General features: G+C 35.8%; 1 protein-coding gene across 2 annotated transcripts in view; it reads left to right on the top strand.

Moving 5' to 3' along the window:
• The window catches only part of LOC120634408 (ABC transporter G family member 23-like), a 93,243-nt gene that overhangs the window by 66,233 nt on the left and 3,616 nt on the right, over positions 1–23,394 (top strand). For both annotated transcript variants that reach the window (XM_039904942.1, XM_039904943.1), the window contains exons 5-14: positions 7,879–7,969; positions 14,027–14,168; positions 14,598–14,698; positions 14,980–15,083; positions 16,942–17,063; positions 17,613–17,737; positions 19,284–19,458; positions 19,560–19,663; positions 21,183–21,265; positions 22,594–22,747. In XM_039904942.1, coding sequence (XP_039760876.1) covers positions 7,879–7,969; positions 14,027–14,168; positions 14,598–14,698; positions 14,980–15,083; positions 16,942–17,063; positions 17,613–17,737; positions 19,284–19,458; positions 19,560–19,663; positions 21,183–21,265; positions 22,594–22,747 — 1,201 coding nt within the window. The remainder of the gene's footprint in view (positions 1–7,878; positions 7,970–14,026; positions 14,169–14,597; positions 14,699–14,979; positions 15,084–16,941; positions 17,064–17,612; positions 17,738–19,283; positions 19,459–19,559; positions 19,664–21,182; positions 21,266–22,593; positions 22,748–23,394) is intronic.

Below are 23,394 nucleotides of genomic sequence, written 5' to 3'. Positions count from 1 at the left end.
GATGGGTATATGCTTTTATAACATAGATCTACCTTTACCTAAGTTTAAACAATATATTAAACCCATTTAACAAATCGTGGTTACTACACGATTGATGAATTCCTTAACGACAAGGCTGCTTGGAAGCAGGCCACTCCGCTCTCATCTCACACAAAACAGATAATTTTTTGTTAAACTATAAAATGATGTTGGAAAAGACCGGTCTGCTGAGTTTCTTGCCGGCTCTTCTCAGTGGGATCTGCGTTCCGAACCGGTGGTAGAGTCACTACAAACAGACTGACTTGACGTTTCAAAAGTGCATACATTAGGCCTACTTGAAATAAATGTATTTTGATTTTGTTTTGAATTGCCACTAGACTGTCGCCACTTCATTGCATTATTAACAATCACTTATTATTACTTAATAATGTAACTTAAAGTAATTAATTCATTAAGTAACTAAAAAAGATAACTGCCCTTCCTACTTCCTACTTGTAGCACTTGTTTTTTACGCGAGACAATCTGTTTTTTCCTGTTTCACATTAAATTAAAATAATGAAGATAATAACGAATACCTACCTACCTACTGGCTTAATTAATAATTATTCAAACGACTCTAGGGGCTAGCGCACATTCAAGATGGGCGAAGATAACTTGCTTTGATTTATGTATTAACTAGATTTGCTCTGCGGTTTTGCGGGACTTAAATTTCTGGACGCAAAGTACTCCTAAATTGTCTACACCTAACTCTATAAATCAAATACCAAACGTAAAGTTATTTCTATAGTACTGGAAGTGCCAAATATGATATGAAGTACAGATTTCAACATATTTAAACAAACGACTGAGGTTTGGGCGAATAATCGAGGGACTGTGAGATGGTTATAACAAAAAAATCCTAGCTAAGTTTGTCCATCAATCAATCAACCAATAAAAAATCTTTAATGTACACAAGAACAAAACAGAAATAAATAAAAGAGAACAAAGGTACCAATCATTTAAATTTGTGTAACAAAGGCGGCCTTATCACTGTGATTTCTTCTAGACAACCATTATGAAGAATACATTAATAAAACATTTTTGAATTTAAATTTGAATATATCTATCTGCTTTTGCTCTTGGAGCTTTATGGACCAACTTATTTAAAACTTTTAATCTAGTTAATAGTCCCGATTAGCTATTCCTAATCAGAAAACTAGTCCCTAATCAGAATGAGAAGTGTTAAGGTCGAGAAGAAGAAACAGGGAAAAAAGATTTTGGGTTCATCTGTTATAACTATTATTGAATAAAAGAGAGAAAACATTCTTGAACTTATATTAAGTACCTATATTTATGCTGCCAGAAGTATTATTCTGAAAGCGTTTCTAAATTTATAATTTTAAGAATAATATCCTTCTATATTAAATTAAGATGCTCTTATGCAATCATGCCTTAAAACTAAGATATTTCAATGAAAATTTAATTGCAACTCGGTGCCACAAAGTTAGCCACCCAGTAGTCATCGGTCATTTACCGACTTGGGGAAAAACCCAATATACCCCAAATTGGGTTAAACCGTCAAGAACTTCCGATTAACTGTCGGTAGTTTTAAATTGGTGGTATATATAGCTATATTACAGTCCAGGCTCTGATAATTATATTAGCAAATCTGCATTTGGTTAAAGATAAAAAGGTATCTTCGTTCAAACTGGTCAAATTTATGCATAATCTGTGGTCGTAATAAGTTGGAGTAGAAATTCAAAATGACAGGAACCCAGATCAAAAAGAAGATCATATAAAATGGCGGGAAAAATAGAGGTAGAGAGACAGTGTCAAGGGAAGATTGAAGGAGGAACTCGTTGTAGGTAATTTATAAGTTCAAATAGTTTGATGTTTTTTATAATGTGCCATGTTGTAGTTAGAGATACTAAAATTATTAAACGTTGTAAGATATGAATATGGGGTTTCTTTGAATAATAATTAAAAAAAATGAAGACAAGTTTTGCGTACCTATGCAACTGGTTTACAAAGGTTATTAGTAAGGGGGTAAGAGTGGAAGCAAGATGCCAGCAGTGGAAAATACTCCCAGAAGTATAAGCCATGCGTATTTATCATTATCCCAATACGGCTGGTATAATGATGACGCTAGCGATATAATGTGTACTATTATTTCTCAAAGTCACATACTTGATTAAAAGATCTATTTTCGACGTTGTGGCATCTATTTTGGTATTTGAGATAATTTAAATGATGTTTCACATGTATATGCCATTTCGCAGCAAAAACCCTATGGAGAAATACAGCCTACTAATGACGATTAATCAGGGGTCATTGGTAAGTTAATTGAGCGAGCCATGCAAGGTCTAAAGGCAACGCCGAACATCGCTGTACAACTTGCGCCCGCACTGGCGTTTAAATTTGCGTCATGCTTGCGACTCTAATGACCGGCGTGCGATATAAAAAATAGGTCCGAGAGAGTAATTGAGGGATAAATTTAAATATGATAAAATAATGGCAGTCTATAGCCAATACCATCCCATGCGATGGAACGATCAGATCAAATCTTCATTGGGAGGTTCCTTGCATGAATTTACCAGACTATCTGCAAATAGGGAGAAGTGGCGAATGATCGTGAGTGAGGCGAGTAACAACTGCCACAAACAATGTCCCACCGTAATGGTCACGACCACTCTGGCAAGAGTGTTACGACAAAGAAGAAGAAGAAGGTAGCCAATACAGATTTGAATATTTAACATTAACAAACTCATTAACAACCTCCTAAATAAGCAAGAAGGCATCAACGTGCAAGGATACAGTGAGTCTACGTCTCCGATATCATAGTGATTCAGGAGGCCGGTTAATTATGTATCTAATTTTACGTTCGACAAAAATGTACTAACAGACACCAGCTTCGTATGCATGGAATTTCTCATATCCCGCGAGATTTAGAAATGTTCCCGCAGTACACGATGTCTCCAGAAAGCAAGCTTCAAGCAAAGCTAAAATCAAATTAAAGACAGAACACCAAATTTATAGATGGATAACTTAATGAATGATGTACTACTCTACAAAATTTTATCCCACCAATCTTCGGGCGTGAAATTTTCCAAAAAACATTATGATAAAACTACTTAATTTTTAAACCAAAGGCCATAATACTAATTTTCACGTACGTACTCCCAGTACGTACCGACGACGTAACTAGAAAATATTTTGAAAAATTCATCGTTCATTTCACTATTTCGTCAAGTATACTATTAATATTTGATTTTTATTTATTTATAATTAGTTACTTTAACACGCACCTCTAACTTTTCTTAGTTATGTGCGTTTTAAGTAATTAAAATAACACTTGCTTCAACACCGTGTAAAGGAAAACATCGTGAGGAAACCTGCATGCCTGAGAGTTCTAGATAATGTTCTCAAAGGTGTGTAAAGTTCACCAGCCTTACCCCTTCTCATTGTGGGAGGAGACCCGTGCTCTGTAGTAGGCCGGTAATAGGTTGATGTGATCAAAGAATTTTGACTGAAATAAAATTCAACAGAACCCTGAAAATAGATATGTATTTGGCAAGGTTGTCCTTCCCAGAACTTGTTATATTCACCGGTTAAAGTCTTCGTGTGTGTCATTCGCGAAATGAGAAATGCAAATTTGCTTGTTAAATTATAAGACGTTAAACCCAACCGCGAACAAATTGAAAAACGGATATAATATTTCTTTATGTTATTTTGTCATAAGCCGGTTTTGATTTATATTTGTAATATGCATGTGACTTCGAACGCGTTTGTTTCCTTTTTAAAAAATAAAGGCATTTTTATTGTACACTAAAGAAACAAAGTAGTTACAGATATATGAACACTTAAAGCAAGATAGAGGTTACAATTTGTTACGAATATAATGCTTAATTTGAAGCGGTGTTAGCGCATCGGTTAGGAGCTCGACTTAACTTTCTGGGGGCCGAGTTCGAATCAGCACGCACCTCTAGCTTTTCTAAGTTATGAGCGTTTTACGTAATTAAAATATCACTTGCTTCGACGGTGAAGGAAAACATCGTGAGGAAACGTGCATGCCTGAGAGTTCTACTTAATGTTCTCAAGGTGTGTGGAGTTCACCAATTGAATTGGGCAAGCCTGGTAGACTACGGCCTTAACTCAGATTGTGGGAGGAAACCTGTGCACTGTAGTGGGTAATGGGTTGACGTGATGATGATGATGATGATGATAAAACTAGCTTAATTAATTTTTTAATAAATATGATCCACTTATAGGTTTATACGGATATCCGCACAAAACGCAATAAACGATTGAACTATTTAAGGATCATCTATCAGATCGATGTCAGTGCGTTAGATAAGATTCCTATTGCAGTAGATTAGCTAGTTCTTATGGAGTGCCGCAAGGTGGTATTCTAGGACCGATTCTTTTTTTGATCTATATTGATGTTCGCACCCGTAGTCAACTGCAAAAAGGGGAAATAATGACACATGCAGACACTGCCATAGTTCTTGCTGCGGATATATGGACTGGAGGTTTTGATGCAGCACGAATAGGTTTTAACACCGTAACTGAATAGATAAAGCATAAGTACTTACTTAACTAGTGAGTAGCCTGGAAAAAATTACTATAAGTGATCATGCCGCCTTTGTTACACAAATTGAAATTAATTATCAAAATATACTACGACAATACACACATTGTCATCTAGTCCAGAAGTAAGCGTAGCTGGTGTTATAGGTACCTAGATGACTGACGAATATTTTTATGAATAATATACTTATAATTTAAAGATAAATACCCAGACAATGAAAAAGATTCATGTTCATCACACAAACATTTTCCAGTTGTGGAAATCGAACCCACTCTTGGGTCACCAGGCGTCAAGAACAATTTTTGGGACACGATGTTAATAAAATTTTAGTTAAGAAGAAAGAAAAGAAAGTTATTGTTAATATTTTTACATGAAAAAGTTTTTGTCTCGTGACAAAGAGATGGTAACATGAGTCGGTAGATGTTAAACAAGCGACAACGTGCTAAATGCTGTTAAATGAAGTTGAAAGAACTTAATCTATTAATAACCGATGTACTTAGTTTTCACAGCGAAAAAGAGATATTTTATTATCATTGACGTGCACTTCATACACGCACAAAAGTACTGCCTACCTAAATTTAATTTATATTGGAAGGGAATTTTTCCATTGAATGCCATGTACTTTGCATACCCTGGTCGAAGACCCTGTGCACGCCATTGGTTATTATTGATCATATTTCTGACTAAATCTCTTACAATCTCTTTACAAAATTCAGTACAATATCCATTCATCTCCAGGGGCGATTTGGATGTTTATTATTTCTGAATCTCTCTGGTCTGGTCTGGTGGGAGGCTTGGCCGTGTTACGACCCTACCAACAAAGACGTTTACAGGTTCCGGTGCGATGTCGTGTAGAAACCGATCCCTAACAGGTCAGTCCACTTACATCTTAGACTGCATCATCACTTTTCACAGGTGAGATTGTAGTCTTAGGGCTAACCTGTAGTGGAATTCTTCTTCGTCGTTTACTTAACTACTGTATAGGTCGTGACATATTAGGTTGTGGCCGGATTCAAGTTCATTCGTAGCGTTTTTTAATTACAGCCTTCCATCCTGTTCTATCCTCAGCGTTTTTAATAGCCTCTGAAATAGGGAGGCCTGTGAGCGACTTGTCTCTCATGATAGTTAGCTAATAAATTCTATAAATTATTAGTCACTTTCGCAGAAGAGTGCGTTTCGTCTTGGTGCGTCAAACCCCGCGATTATTGTTTTCCTTATTGTCCAAATCGGTTTTTTTGTTGAGTGGGTATATAGGTAACAACTTACACTAACTGAAATCTCGCGGGAATTTTCTCTGGCTGCTTTTCTAGGATAAAAAAATATCAGTGTCCCGAATTAACGCAGGCCTTTCGAAAAGAAGGGTGCAATAAAGAATTTCACGTGATAATATCAATTTAGATTTTTTATTTCTTTTATCGTTTCTAAAAAAATGAAATATTGATATGTACGAGAATTTCCGCTACAGTTTCAGTTTCATAATTCTTATTGGAATTATCAGTTTTCTTTCACAGTTTCGTGTTAGTTATACGTTAGGTGTTAGTATGGAATGCAAGAATCAAACTGAGTGGAATTTTTTGTAAGGTCTGCAGAATGTTTTCAATTAATTAATAGTTTGAAATCTATATGGCAAGGTTAACCGTAGTCTGTTGACCTAGATAAATCAAGTGGCAATTATTGCTTATCTCGATTCTACGTTTGTGTCCAAACAAGGATAAAAGACTATCATGTACTATTGGGTACGTAAGATTTTAAATTTTGATTTCTAATATTTTGGAAGTAAATAATGTACCATCACCATCATCATATCAACCTATTACCGACCCACTACACGGCACGGGTCTTCTCCCACATTGAGAAGGGGTTAAGGCCGTAGTCCACAAAGCTGGCCCAGTGCGGATTGGTGGACTCCACACACCTTTGAGAACTCACAAACATGCAGGTTTCATCGTGATGTTTTCCTTCACCGTTGAAGCAAGTGATATTAGTAATGGGTGGATATGATGATGATGAGTCGCCTCGTACGACTCCAGTGGGAATAAGAAGGGTGGCAAAAACTGTATTCAAATCTGACGTCACCCCGGCTCTAGTCCAGTTATAAGCATAAGTTATTCAATTCCAAGTAGAACATTCTGGAGCTTCGGTCAAAACATTTTTGCACGTGATGTTGTGACCGAAAACGTGTACGCAAATTAACTTTTTGTGCTAGAGTACCTAACTATGGCAAAAAAATAATATATTTAATACAAGCTTGTGTCTACGGCTGCATCCAAATTTGGTTTCCGAGAAAAACGTTCAAGGGATCCGAACTTCTGAAGCCTCCTCTACACGTTGACAAATGCGTCAACGGCCATCAGATGTATTAGCTGATGGAGCATGCATTCGCCGTATACTTGTAGGTCGTTAATTCCAAGATTCATGTGTCCATCCAAGACAGATGGAACACACACTGGCAAAATTTAAAAATACCAATGTGTATTGATAGCATTAGGGATTTCCACCTAAATGGAACTTACAGGCTAATTTACAATATAATTGCATCTTTGAGTGCACAATAAATAAGTTGTAAATTGTAAGTAATAGATACATTTATGCACGGATTTTCCGCAACTTATAAGAAATTTATGAACAGTAGTTTTAAGCCCAAAGTTTTGGATTGGAAATCTTTTAAGATGGTTCAAAAGAATCCAAAAAGTTCTAAATTCATTCATTCAAACACTGACGTGATAATAAATAAGTCAGTGATTTCAAGGATAATTAACCTTATACTATAAGCGCTATAGAAACGTCATGAAACTCATCAGTAGCTCTATTAATAAATAACTGTCACAATAAAAGACACGAGCTTTGCTCAAAAAGCGGCAGAGGCAACTCTATCTTTTAACCCCCGACGCAAGACGACGGGGTGTAATAAGTTTTACGTGTCTATGTGTCTGAGAGTGTGTGTGTGTGTGTTTTTATATATTTTTCACCTCTGCCTCAAAATGGGTATCAAATAAAAGGGCTTGACTAGCAGAATATACTGTGATACACACCACAAAATGGCGAGTTAACTTTTATTTTACAAACTCCCCCAATATTGGTATCAAATGAAGAGGCTGGACTTGAACACGTGTGAATAATGTACACTGTATTGGAAGTTGGTTGTTTCTTGAATGTTTAATTATTATATTTTACTAGATTTTGTACTACCTACTAGTTTGATGTTTCAAATTAGCATAGAGTCCCGTGGCCCCGGCGGCCAACACATTTTTTTTTACAATCGAGGCGAGATATTAAAATGAATATTAGGTACAAGTGAATAGCCAGTGACATAATCTGTTTATTATTTTCAGAATCTGGGAGTTCCTCGCGGAGCAAGCAAGAAATGGTACCACCGTCATTATTACAACGCATTACATCGATGAAACGAAACAGGCGCATAAGGTATGCTTAAAGTGCACATGTTATTTACCAGGGCAGCCATATTTTATTTAGAAAACAATATTGCACATACATCGAAACAATAAAAAAAACACACAAGAAAAAGAAAAAGTAACATACAACCTTTAAATGAAAACCCAGGCTTAAGATGTAAATCCTAAGCCTGGGTTTGTCTGTGAGATTTATCTGTGAAACCGAAACGCTTATAGTTTTTGAGTAAACAACTGCCATAGTTTTTACTGAAATAAATCAGATACAGCCCTAACATGACATGCAAAATTAAAATCAAGTGACTCGTGTCACTTTATTAAGTACGTGTCATTGTACGTGTCGTGTTTATATACGTTATAGTTATATATTTTATCTATATATTTGTTATCTTATTGATTGCGCCACCTACCTCTTTTCTTTGTTTTTTCCTTTTACGCCTTTGGTTGCCTGGAAGAATTTGCTATGTAGAGATAAGGCCACCAAATTGTACTCTCTTGCTCTGTTTATATCTCTGTAACTACTTTTTTCTTTAGTGTACAATAAAAGTGTATTTATTTATTCATTCTAATCCTGGACTTAGGGCATCTCCCAAAGATAGAGTTTACCCATAATCATAACGCTGGGCGTTGAATAACCCTGGTTGTGTTATCGCAGTCCGTAATTCGCTTAGTCGCCTCGTACACCCGAAGCGGCAGGGGAGTGACAACTGTATTCTGAGCTGCCGTCACAGCACGGCACCTATACATATTAACACAATACTCGTTATTATCTATGATGGGCATCGTAAAAAAGACGCTTAGCCCGTCGTTGCGTGCAAGGACAAACAAACACACAATGTCGCATTTACGATATTAGCATGTCTCATGGTCAGTACATATAAATATTTTTTTAATTATTAAACAAACAGACCGACGTAAACAACAGGTTCTTTGAGCCACTCGAGTTTTACTCTCATGCGTGTTTTTCAAATATTTTAATTTGAAGTGTAGGTATTTGTTCCAAGGTGTATTTTTTTCTTTATTTGGTTCACCAACAGGTTTATATTTAAGAAATCTTATGTTGTGAATCACAAACGCAAATCTTATTTTATGGTCGCTTAAATCATAAAAAGGGTCAGAACTCAGACTCAATCAGGGCGATGGAGACAGTTACGCTTGGAATATCTCTACGAGATAAAAATGAGGAGATCCGTTAAAGATAAAATTCAAAATTCATTCATTTTCAGCAAGCCTGCTTTATAAACTTTACTTTTTAAATCGTCAAATCAGTCTTTTTACAACCCGTCTGGAATGCAGATTCTACCGAGAAGAAGCCGGCAAAAAACTCAGCAGATTGCTCTTGTCCAACATAATTTTAAAGTTTAACAATCATTTTTCTATCTTGTGAGAAAAAAAAAAAAAAAAAAATACTATGACAATTCACTCATCGCCATCTAGCTCCAAAGTAAGCGTAGCTTGTGTTATGCGTACTAAGATGACTGATTAATATTTTTATGAATAATATACATAAATACTTATAATATACATATAAACACAGACACTGAAAAACATTCATATTCATCACACAAACATTTTCCAGTTGTGGGAATCGAACCCACGGCCTTGGACCCAGAAAGCAGGGTCGCTGCCCACTGCGCCAATTGGCCGTCAATAAAAGCGAAACCGCATGCTTGCAACAGATTTGTCGTCAAGCAATTCATGAATTGACAAAGTGCAATGAGTCGTCAAGTTGATGTGACAATGGGCAGGGCATTGCTTAGACAACATACGGGCAGCGTGGGGGTTCCAGGGTAATGGACAGTGGCGTGCATACAGGGTATGCACAGGGTACGCAGATGATATAAAATTAAGAAAATCTTCAGTACGAGTCATAGAAAACATAAGGATAGGCACATTGTGAGTGTTATAAAAAGCCTAACCTTTAGTATTTATAACTTGTACTCGAGATATTCTTCATTTTATAACATCTGCATACCCGGTGCATACCCTCTATGCACGCCACTGATGATCCTACACAAGGAAAAAAATTAAAGATCACTCTAGTTTATAATGTATGGTAATTACTATACAATGTTATCTACCTAATTGTTTAATTAATGGATCAGTAGTCATTTTGTTACACAGTCTAGCGGGCAGGTTACGTGATAATTCGAGAGCAATGCAGCCTTGGCTAACCTATTATTGTTTGTTGGTTTTTTTCCTCTGTTACCAAACAGCGTTCTGTGGCTTGGTCGTGTCGCAAACACCTCCCGTCTGCTACTGGTTACAGTTTATGGGTTGCGCAGCTATTAACATATAACGCAAGAAACAGTGACCTATTATACTCTTCTGTCCGTAGTACTTAAGAATAATAAATTCGGAAAATCCAAAAGTGCACGCCTCATAATATCATTTTTCACTAAAAAAAATACCTAAACTTTTCACCGCATGTGGGCGTCGTAATCTGTTTTTTTTTAATTATTATTATTACTATCTGCTCAAATCAATGACTCATGATGATCAATGAAAAACTTTCAACATCTCGCGCCATACTCGACGTAAAACAACACAATAGCTCGCAAGCATTGTGAACGAACCCAAATTTCATAAAAGACGCACTAAAGATTAATCATTTTTTTTAGTTTTTAATTAATTGTAATTAAATGACAAAAAGCGATTATAAAGCTTTTAAAAAAATTAATACTTCGATAGGTACGCAAATTTTTACGGTCGTGAGAGTGCCAGATCCATACGGAGAGACATCCGGACGTGCTCGAATATTTTTGTAATTTTTTTTTTTTTTTTACTTTAAACAAAATAATTGTTTTAAAAAAATATCAAATACGTTTAAACGAGTGTTTTTTCTTGATATACGAGTATATATGATAATATTATCCTATAAGTGCAATGTGAGAAAAATACAGTCATTTTTAATTTCGAAAAGTCCTTGACTTTCATATATCGGGAGTAGGTCCCGCAATAAATTTCTATTATAATAATATTTTTTTTTTATTATTATTTTAGGTTGCCTGGCAGAAATCGCTACTAAGCGATAAGGCTGCCTTTGTATACTGCTTCTGTCTGTGTGTTTAACTTGTAGTGTGCATATAAAGAGTAGAGATAAAGAAATAAATAATGGTTAATTTATTTACAACGTAGTTACATACAGATCTAAATACATTGAAAACATCCTTGTACATTCTACCATTGGGTGAATGAGTATAACAATTTTGATAAGTCACCCATAGAAACTAACATCTGATATCTTACAATATAATATGATATCCTGATCCACAGCGTCATGTCACCCGCTCTTTTGATTGGCTAACGGGCGGTACTTCTTTTTTATTACCCGGCTGCGAAAGAAGGAGGGTTATGTACATATGTACTGCAGCTTCCATTTTCCCCTACAATATGAGTACCTTCAGATCACGGGTAGGATGCGGTCAAGCGCTCGTCTATATACATAAGAAAGCCAAGCCGAAGCCTTATTTATTTATTAAACTTATAAACTACAGCACTCAGCTCTGCGTCAGGTATGTCATAGCCTACCTAAGGCATCGGGATAAATGTTGTTAACTATTTCCTTTTCCATGTCAAAGGCTACATGCGTGCCAAAGCTTGCAATTTCGTCGAAAATAATTTCAATTGATCTTCTTATTTAAGCTCATTAACTCCCAAATTGATTCTTCCGTCTTGCTCTCGCTCATTACTATAAATACTCGCGTTAATACCAGATTAAAATATTTTAAACCATTTGCTCTAAGTGTCTACAAGAACAATACTTCCTTTTGCAATCCCATCGTTCGCATGTGCCGCCTTTATAATGATTTAGTAACAAGTAATCATAATATTGACATTTTTAACAAAAGGATAAATATTTTTAAAAATCAAATTATTAAGCACTATTCCACATAATCTTTACGGAAATAATATATGTATTATTATTTAAGTGTTTCTTTTTTGTTTCAACTTTAATTTTATCTTTACTTTCTGTTTAGTTTAATTCCAAGTTGTGTACACATACTTTGGGTTGTAGCTTAGAACAAAACTTGTCATTACTTATATTTAGATCTACTTTTAGTTATTACCTGTTTTGTGTACCTAATAACAATATACAAATAAATAAATTTCATCCAAATCCGTTCAGCCGTTTTTGCGTGATTGAGTTACAAACATCCACACTTTCACATTTATAATATCAGTAGGAGTAGGGATAATAACGATCATCGATCAATCCGTCCAGTTTTAAATACAATCTTATTTTATTATTCACACGATATAAGTAGCTATAAGGTAACATTAGCATATTATGATATATGATGACAATCACAAGGCAAAATTTGGATTTCAAGGTTACAATAGGTTTTATTTCTTATATGATTAGTACGTGCGTTTGCCTGTTTAATTTATTTCGGTCCACTGAACGAACCAACGAAAAATATATTTTTCTAGGGATATAGTAATTACAAACTAAAATTAATATTTTCAATGAATATAAGCCGTCTAACTGTTCACTTATGGGCATGGTACCCAAAATGCTGGCGCTATTAAAACTTTGAATTGCTAGACTTAGCCGTTGGGCTAAATAAGCGCCAGCTCTTGGGTCACCAGACATAAGGAAATAAACTACAATTGTGCAGAAATCTATCTCTGTTGACAGATTGTTGTTGCAGTGAGCAGTGACCCTACTTTCTGTGTCCAAGGCCGTGTGTTCGATTCCAACAACTGGAAAAGTTTATGTGATGAACATGAATGTTTTTCAGTGTCTGGGTGTTTATCTGTCTAAAAATATAAATGAAGCGGTGATAGCTCAGTGGGTAGGAATCCGACTTCACTTTCGGGGGGCCGCGCTCGATTCCCAGCAACCTGTAACTTTTCTAAGTTATGTGCGTTTTAAGCAATTCAAATGTCACTTGCTTCAACGGTGAAGGAAAACATCGTGTGGAAACCTGCATGCCTGAGAGTTCTCCATAATGTTCTCAATGGTGTATGGCAGTCAAGCTTGATTGAGTAACAAACATCCATCCATCCAAACTTCTGTATCAATACTTATAATAAAACTATAAAAGCTCAAATTCTGTACATTTAAGATATTTTAAATAGATACAATGTGATTGGAGACAGAAGACAGAACTTCTCAGCGGAAAGATGTTTTTCTTCGCCATTAAATTGATATTCAACACATGTAACTGAAAACTTAGAGGCTCGTGGCGGAGACCGATCTCGGTCTCACCGAAAGTTGGTCAGTCCTACCCAGTAGGCTAATACAAATACATAGTGAACGTAATTTCGCACTGACTTACTAGGAATAAAGCTTTAATACTCAAATGTCAAAACTTTCTTTATTCATCATCATCTTCATCGTTATGGCGTGTGGTTCCACGTCAGGTTGCTCTAGCTAGGTGAGTTCTAGCCAAAGCCCGCCCAGAGTTCTGAATAGAGCTCACCTCCTTCTGGACAGAGCTGAACTGAGAAGAGACTGGCAGCTGTACAAAACAATATAGCTGGACAGAACACGGTATCAATGGAACATCAACGATCTTTCAATTCTTTTTAATTTAGATTTCAAAAAGTGATATCTGCATATCGTTTGCGAAAGATGCAGAAGTCATTTGTGATTTCCAAGGTAATTTTTGACGTACTAATGCATAAGGTTAAACAGTGTTTTTAAACACATTCAATAAATTGTGGTTACTATACGATTGATGAATATCTTAACTACAGGGCTGTTTAGAAGCAGGATCCACTCCCATCTCTCACAAGATAAAAAATTTAAAAGATTGTGAACTGTAAAATGATGTTGAAAAAGAGCAATCTGCTGAGTTTCTTACCGGATCTTCTCGGTGGAATCTGCCTTCCGAACCGGTGGTAGTGTTGCGGTGTTTGCGGTCAAAAGTGCTTATAAACTGGGCCTACTTGAAATAAATTCATTTTGAATTTTAAAGTTAGTTCTGAACACTACGGTCTTGTGCCGCTTGGATCCGGATCTCCCTGCGTCTCGTTTGTCATCTGTCAACCTCGTCAGGTTTCCATAAACTCTGCGTTTACTTGCGGTTGCTTTAAAGTCTAATTCACCTTTTTTCCTCAGATTGGTCTACTCCGAGACGGTCAACTGTTAGACGAGGATTCCCCTGATGAAATCCTACGGAGGTACGACTGCAATACCCTAGAAGATGCCTTCCTGAAGATGGCGTTGAGGCAACACGAGGTTACTCATAGGAGAAGGTCGAGTAAGTACATATTTAAAGTGTTATAATATTTTTATTCTGAAGTTCTTATTAGTCATTTATAATATCGAAAGCTCCAGGGTGCCTATTGTGATATTTTCTTACTATGGTTAAAGCGCCATCTAGTGGCATGAGTGTTTCCTAGTATTTGAACTAGATGGCGCTGTTTCGATTCCATACAAATCGTAGTTAAAAGAAGCGAAAATTTACTTTACCGAAATCAGTTTTTTTTTTATGATCGTAAGATAGTCTGTAATTGGCTGTATTACTTGAACATTTGTATCTTGTATTTTTTTTACTTTTTCATAACGCTGTTGATATTTCAATGAATAAATAAATAATAAATCGTGCCACCGCTTCACGTAGGCGTTCATGAACTGTATTAATCACTCATGCGTTCATATTAAAACTTGTACCATTTAAATTTTCCAGCTCTCACGGGCTCTCCAGATGTTATCCCGGAAAGCAGTATAGTGAACGACAGTCGCTATCAGTCCCGGGAAGACTTCAATGTCGTCTCTAGCAGTACTGATGTAAGTAGCTCATATAGACAAGAAGTCACTATCTACCCAATCGATAATCATCAATCAGTTTTGTTTCAATGTGAAACACCTATCGGAGATTTGGCAGCATAATCGACCCGTATGCCGTCACGGAAAGTAGCCTAACGCTATGACGTCTGCACTCACATGACTCATAAATCTTAGTTGTTTGAGCCTACAAAAACTACTATATTATTATTCTTCTACCATTTCCCATACCATTCAAAACCTAACAAGTAGGAATGTTAATAAAACGAAATTATTTATTTCAGGTATTAACTAGTAAAGAAAAACCAGAGAGAATCAAAAATGGAAAGAAAGGAAGATATAAAGCAGTTTTCATCAAAAGTGTACAGCAATTTTCAAGACATCCCGGGTAAGATTTATCTATATTATTTTGAGTATTAGTTTTTAAACTACACTTGCAGGAATTATCAAATTTATAATTTTAAAGAAAGCATTTTGAAGAAATTGTAATTGAGATTCTTGGGTTAAAATCCTGTCGGTTCCCAAATGTTATATGCGCTTTAAAAGTTTAATAATAATGGTTAGACTAAACTACGAAAAACTAGTCACACGTTTGCATTTTTTTCAAACAAATTTTATTCATCATGAAATATTTAAGGGGGGCACCCCTTAAATATTTATTTTATTAACAGACAGACAGACAGACCGAACGTCTTGGAAATAGGGAACCGTAATAAAAAAAGATATACCAGCTTACTTTTAACGATTATACTATACCTCTCTGTCATTAAAAATTTGGCATTCAAAAGAAGACATTTTTATTCGTAAAGGGAAGAGATTTTTCCTTTATATAATAAGTATCACCGAAAATCCAACTGGATCAACAAGATTCTATTTCCGTACTACGTCTCAGAGCTATAAATATAATTCGCAAGGCGACATAACCTCTTAAGGGCGACTGAATACTTGTCACGTAACATGCCAAATTGAGTCAACGGAAATACAATTTGTATAAATATGTTTAGTATCTAAATAACGTGAGGAGAATGCAGCAATACTAATACATTGATTACCAGGTGCTCATCAGAGTAATGTATTAGAAGGCTCACTATAGCCAAGACCATAGAAATCTCCACAACAAGCGTGTAAGCTAGTGCGTGCTAAGTAGAATATCAATCAGTAGAAAAATTAAAAGTGAGAAATGGCCAGATTTGTATCAGTGACCTTGTAATGTGCTTTATATTTTCTGTTTAATTTTTTTATGTTTTCAGTAGGTATAAATTCAATTTTGAATTGACGTTATAACGATCATATAAATCGATGATAGACGGCACGCACGAAAAAGCATGACTCATTGTCACGTTCCGCTTGAACCGAGCGTGCAAGAGAGAGCGCGGAAAAAACGATAGAGATGCACAAACTCTCTTATACTCAAAATCAAATCCTTTTATTTGCATAAAACATTGTAGGTATACATGTTTAGTCATAATATATGACATGCAAATCTTAATTTAAACAAATTTATTTATGTAATAATTAATAAAACATCAAAATAAATAAAATCAAAATAATCGGCAGAATATAATAAAATTTCATTAATTTTAATGTATGGAACAATAAACATGGAATGTCAAGTAAAAAATAACTAAACTATAATTATATTTTATTATCCAAGAACTCTTTTACCGAGTAATAGCATTTATCAACCAACCAGTCACGTAATTTTGCCTTGAATTTTAAAAATGGCAAATCTTTAATAGCTCAGACACACATTATCACGTAAAATTATCATCCGATAAAAGGCCCAATAGAAAACCAATTATTTACAGTGCTTTTACCTTGTACAACGAAAATACTCACATAAAGTCTAATTTTATCCCGAAGTTTTAATGAACAAATATCAGTGCAAGAGCCCGTGGCTCATAGATTTTTGTAACTTTATAAAAACTGAAAGTTTCAATCATGACCTTCGAGTTATCGTCTCTTTGTAAGTAAACAGAAGTACTAAAGGTATCCTAAATTCATCAAATTAGGTTGAATAATTAAGTTTAACTCAAACGACAACTTTATCAATTCGCTTTCAGATTTTATAAAAGGAGGTCTAGTAGAAAAAGTCTGTAATGTTTGGCTACCGTTTGGAGAAGCCTTTAAACCCTCATGTTAGCCTATACTAAAAGCTAGATGACTATAATATCTTCACTTACCACAGATTTGTAGCGGAATAAACAAAAAGTATCTATAATAATTTTACCATTTTGTTCTTCCAGCGGCCTCATATTCTCCATTCTGTTTCCCATTGTGCAAGTGGTGGCGTTCTTCGGTGCCATAGGCCACGACCCGAGGGACTTGCACGTGGCAGTTGTCAACCATGAAGCCGCTTTCTCACCACGTAAGAACATTTTACAACTTAATCAATTCAGGCCCAAACGAGGTAGTGATATCTGCATATCGTCTGAGAAAAGTACAGAAATCCTTTATGGGGATGGGTATATGCTTTTATAACATGATACCGAAGGTAATATTAGATCTACCTTTACCTAAGTTTAAACAATATATTAAAGCACATTTAACAAATCGTGGTTACTACACGATTGATGAATTCCTTAACGACAAGGCTGCTTGGAAGCAGGCCACTCCGCTCTCATCTCTCACAAAACAGAAAAATTCTAAAGATTGTTAAACATTAAAATGATGTTGGAAAAGAGCAATCTGCTGAGTTTGCGTGATGAACATGAATGTTTTTCAGTGTCTGGGTGTTTATATGTGTATTATAAGTATTTGTGTATATTATTCATAAAAATATTCATCAGTCATCTTAGTACCCATAACACATGCTACGCTTACTTTGGGGCTAGAAGGCGATGTGTGTATTGTAGAAGTATATTTATTATTATTTATATGAGCATGATTAATATAAGTGTTTTTTTTTATATTCCAGTTGGTCTAGACACATGCCGGAACACAACCGTTACATACGTGACGCAGAAGGAAGACGAGTCGTGCGAGCAGTATATGCTGAGTTGCTGGTTCCTCGAGGAAATGGAGAAAAGGAAGCTGTTCCCAGTTAGTCGAACTTTTCAACATATTAAGTATATGATAACCTGCCCTTTCCGATTCACTAACTTTTCCAAAAATTTGCCAAGCTTAGACTAAAATAATATATCCGACCTCATATACAAGCCTTTTATAAGACCAATATTACTCTGGCTTCAGCTCTGGCTAGTTACCACCGTACCGACGAAGACCTTGGGCCCCAACGTCCATCGGTTCTCCAAGCTACGAGAATGTGCCAAGCACATTGCCACTTTAATGTGCGTAGTTGGTACATTGACGACACTGACGTCGTAAACCGTGCTTTGTCACCTGTGTGAGACTGGTTTTCCGTTAATAACTTACTTTTAAATGCAAAAGTGTTTGGAATTTGTTTTGTATTACTCATGCGGGGAAAGTAGTATCTTGACGCTCGCTGTTGCGGTTGAAACAGAACCGTTTGCCCATTTTAAAATTATTCTTGGCACACGCAAATTGAGGTCGACGCTTCTGACTGTTTAATTTAATAAATAAAATTGTAATTAAATTAAAATTAGTTTAAAAACTTTCCCCGCATGAGTAATACAAAATACTATGTGCAACAAGTGACCTGACTCAAGCGAGTGACCGCACTCGCTTCTCTCGTGCGATTCGATTTCGTGGGCAATCGACAACTTGTCGCACTTGTTGCACAATATACTATTGTCTAACGTAAAAAAAAATTATAACAACATCACAACTCCACTGTTTTTCTAGGAGTGACCTTAGATTGTAAGCTACATTGGGGTACCCATATAGAAAGCCTAGCGAACTCAGCTCAGCTGCATATGCAATCGGGAAAATTGGACAGCTTACCGATGTTGAAACGGCTAGGCTTGTTTATTTCGCATACTTTCACACTTATTATGTCCACTTATTTGACGGCCGACTGGCGCAGTTGGCAGCGACCCTGCTTTCTGAGTCCAAGGCCGTGGATTCGATTCCCACAACTGGAAAATGTTTGTGTGATGAGCATTAAGTGTTTTTCAGTGTCTGGGTGTTTATATGTATTTTCTAAGTATTATATAATTCATAAAAATATTCATCAGTCATCTTAGTACCCATAACACAAGCTACGCTTACTTTGGGGCTAGGTGGCGATGTGTGTATTGTCGTAGTATATTTATTTATTTATATTTATTTATATTTATTTATTATGGGATCTTCTTGTCCCGACAACTAAAGTTGCAGATATTGAAAGTATATTTAAACTACAGAAAAGAGCTGTACGATCAAATTACGAGTATAAACTAGGATCACGCGAATCGCTTAATACAGATTACACCATACAGATTCCCCTGCGCTTCACGGAGTATTGCAAATTTAGCTTAATTTTCATAATATATCATGGAATTCCACAAAGTAACGCCTGCGTCTATCCAATACTTCAGCTCGACTCGATGAGCTACGTCGGTAACTCTTGTTTTTCTTCGGATGTTCTCATTTCTGATTACGTAGATATTCTCCTAACATAGCTCTTTCTGTGTTCGCTGAGCGATTCTACCTTCATTTGTTGTGATCACATCAATATTTGTTCTAGACGATATATAATTCGACAACAGAAGCGAAGAACGCAGTGGCGAAACGAATAGTTTACGGTGCGGTGCGCTTCCCACAAAACTTTAGCGATGCGCTCGCGATACGAGTCACGGAGGGGCGTGTAGAAGACGACATCATTGACGAAAGTACCATAAGCGCCTGGATCGATATGAGTGGTGAGTGGTTAAACATATAAGTGGTGGTGGTTTTGTCTGGTGAGAGACTGTGTGCCGCGTAGAAACAAAAGAAAGTTCTCTTAATAGTTAATTATTTCCAGACCATCAGATAACGAACTTCGTGAAGCTACAGCTGCATAAAGCGTACGAGGCGTTTGCCCGACGTACGATGCGAGCGTGCGGGAAGAACGAAGAACTAGTTCAGGTATGAGATATTGATCATCATCGAGGCTAATTCCCGTTTTTACTAAACCTAAGAAAAAATTAAACCGGGTGTCTAATAATTTGGAGAATAAAAACGTTTCACCAACGCTTAGTTTATATCTACCGACGTTAGGCGCCATCTAATCTAATCGAAAACGTAAACTATGAAAAAATAATAAAAATGATAATACAAACACAAAATACCACACCTTGTGGCAAGAACCACAGACAAGCTAGGTTGTATGAGTGGCCTTGTAAAAATTAAATACTAATTATTAATAATCTTTGTTTCAGGTCAATTCAAAATTTCAATTTATTTGCAATTCCAATACATTACTCATACATTGTTCATAATAATAGCACAATAATCAAAAGCAATTTCAATGAAAACCTTATTAGGGCGCAGCAATTGGGGTAGTAGAGAGACAGAACAGTTAATAAAAAAAAATTATATTATTCATTATTTAAAAAAATCGTTTACAGTGTAATAAGTTTTATTATTCAAATACTTTTTAAGGGTATATATAAACACGTTATAATTTTTTTTCCTTGATTTTTTCTGGAATTTTATTTTAAATTCGAACGCACATTTGGACGCAGATTTGGACCAGAATTATGCAATTTTAAGTTCCAGAATTATGCTATTTTTGTAGGAGTAAATTAAATTTACGATTTCGTCGCAGCTAAAGATGACGTGGTACATTGTTAAGTTCCAATATATATACATGTGGAGTCTGAGTGTTAAGATTTAAGTGTGGCGTGAAGCTTTCCTTATTATTTAGTATGCGAATGCATTTTTTTTTTTGTAATATAAATGAATCATCATGGGCCCATGTTGAAGTAAAAATACATGATTTATGAAATAAATCATGTATTTCATCCTAAATCATCTTTAGGATGCTGTTGGTGTATTCCACAACCTTCGAACCAAGGAGCCACATATTCACATCTAAATGCATGCAAGATTTCTAGGCGTTACTAACTTGACATATCCCTAGCCCTCCCTACTAATATTATAAATGTGAATGTAAGTTTGTTTGTTACGCTTTCACGCAAAAACTACTAAACCGATCATCATGAAACTTTGTACACATATTTCTGAAGGTATTAGAATTAATATAGGATGCTTTTTATCCCGAAATTAAGCTCAGTTCTTTTGGGTAGAAGGTGTTTGACGATTTTACACCATAACGCCGTCAAATGATAACCGATTTAAATAATTACTTTTGTACCTTAGAGGTTATAATGTCTGTTTAATTTGCCCAAATGTCGTGTATCTAATGAATGTGGTTGGAGATAGAGCACAGAACTCCTCAGCGGACAACAGCAAACCCCTCATTTAAGGCCTAGCGATACTGATTACTTTAAATTTTTTAGAACTACAACTAAATTGAATGCCACATCAAAAAACAAAATCAAACGCAGACTAAGTCGCGGGTAACAGCTAGTCACATATAGCATTAGTAAATTGTGACAGCAACCCGTTTCCTCAGTTTCAAATATGGAATCTCTCTTTTCAGATCCCTGTCAGGTTCGAGAAACCAATTTACGGTATAGCTGACGCTGAGATCGTAGCTTATATGGCACCTGGAGTTATGGTCACGTAAGTAGATTTAATAAAGCAAATTAAATTAACAATAAATACTTTAACGGTGAACGAAGACATCGTAAGATTACCTGCTTGCCTAAAAGTTCTCCATAACGATATCAAAAACTTGTTGTACGGGAGCTGTGGTGATTCTCGACCGTAACAATAGAAAGATCTTCCTCCGAGCGGGTGATCGTGCTCGGGGACCGAGGTCCGAACATTAATTTTTGGAAGCTAGCGCGATGCAGGATTTTTGTAGCGCCATCTAGTTCTGTAATGTGGAGACCGCTACACTTGTGAAGTCAACTAATCCATACTGGGCCAGTGTTTTGACTGTTGAACCTTTTCATTCCGTAATTTACATTTTATGTTCTTATTTAGGAAGAATTTTAGTAGGCTGGTAATAAGTTTATGTTGTTAATGAAAGGTTGAAATTAGTTATTAACCTCCGACGCACAAACGACGTTTGTATAAGTTTTACGTGTATGTGTCTGTGGCATCGTGACTCGGATAACCGATTTGGAGTTTGTTTTTTTTTTGTTTGAAAGGTGAATCAGTCGGTTGTGTTCTAAGCTTTGTTTTATGAAAATCGGTCCGATATGGCCTCCGCCACAAAATGGCGGATATATTTTTTTTTACAACTCCCTCAATATGGGTATCAAACGAAAGGGCTTGACAAGATGTCCGACACAACAAAATACCACTCCCTCGATATTGGTGTCAAATCAAAGGGCATTATGTATCGGAGTTTTTTAATAGGTTACAAAAAATTCATAATTCGTTTAAAGGAAATTGCATACAATTCTACAATAAACTACCAATTGACATCTTGGAGATGTCTCTTAAAAAGTTCAAAGTTTGTACTAAACATAAGCTTATAGAAAAGTCCTATTATAGTATAATGGACTACGTAATCGATAAAAAAGCTCGGGTGTAAATTATTGCTCTAACCAGGTTGCTCTTCTAATAATTTAAAATGACATTGTGAGATGGTGATAACAAAAAAAAACACCCGGCTAAGTTTGTTGTGGTCTTCTTCTTAGACCAGGACGAGTTTGGAATCCTCGTAGCTTTATTTTTAAGTTTACGAATGTGGTTATCGCCATCATCTCACTACCGTGTAATTCTTATGTACGCATCAAAAGTGCCACCTATGGGCCTACTTGAATAAAGATATTTTTGACTTTGACTTTGACTTTGGCTTTAAATTTTGAATGAATGATAATTTCATTAATAAATTAAATAATTCATTGAACTATTAATTAATAATAAATCTAATTTTATAGTCAATCTTAAACCTAAGTCCGCGGAGTCTTACTATATAATTTTGCGATCCGTTTCAGTATAATCTTCTTCCTTGCCGCAATCGTGACCTCAACCCTGATGATATCAGACAGACTCGAAGGTGTATGGGAGAGGAGTGCAGTGGCTGGAGTACAACCCAAGGAAATGCTCCAAGTGCATATAGTTCTACAGTCACTTGTGATATTAATGCAGGTAAGACTAGTTATAACAAAAGTGGTGATAGCCAAGTGTTTAGTACTTGGGCTTCGGGTGGGCAGAGTTGGATTCCTGGCACGCACCTCGCAACTTTTCGGAGTTATGTGCGTTTATGTAAACTATACTAATTATAATTATATAATTTGACGGCAGCGGCCCTGCTTTATGAGCCCAAGGCTGTGGGTTCGATTCCCACAACCGCAAAATGTTTGAGTGATGAACGTATTCAAAATTCAAAAATACACATTTTACATTTTGACATTCATAAATGTTTTCTATTGTTTGGGTGTTTATTTTTATTAATATTTTGTCTTCGAAATTCTATCCCTATCCCTACTTAATATTAGAAATGTGAATGTAAGTTTGTTTGTTACGCTTTCACGCGAAAACAACTGAACCGATCTTCATGAAACTTTTTATACACATTCTTGGAGGTATTAGAAGTAATATAGTATACTTTTCATTGAAAAAAAAATAAAAATCTCATATATGACTATAGGTGTAGACTATGTAGCAGTACGCTGCCTCCCAAAATTATGCGGGCGAAGCCGCAGGGCACATCTAGTATTATTATAAATATATTGTGTAGGGACGGATAAAAAAAATCATTAAATGCCTGCAACACATCGGTGGCTCTTCTGGTG

This window comes from Pararge aegeria, chromosome 23 (assembly GCF_905163445.1).
Source record: "Pararge aegeria chromosome 23, ilParAegt1.1, whole genome shotgun sequence".
Classification (NCBI taxonomy): Eukaryota; Metazoa; Arthropoda; class Insecta; order Lepidoptera; family Nymphalidae; genus Pararge; species Pararge aegeria.
This window is presented reverse-complemented; position numbering and strand designations above follow the sequence as displayed.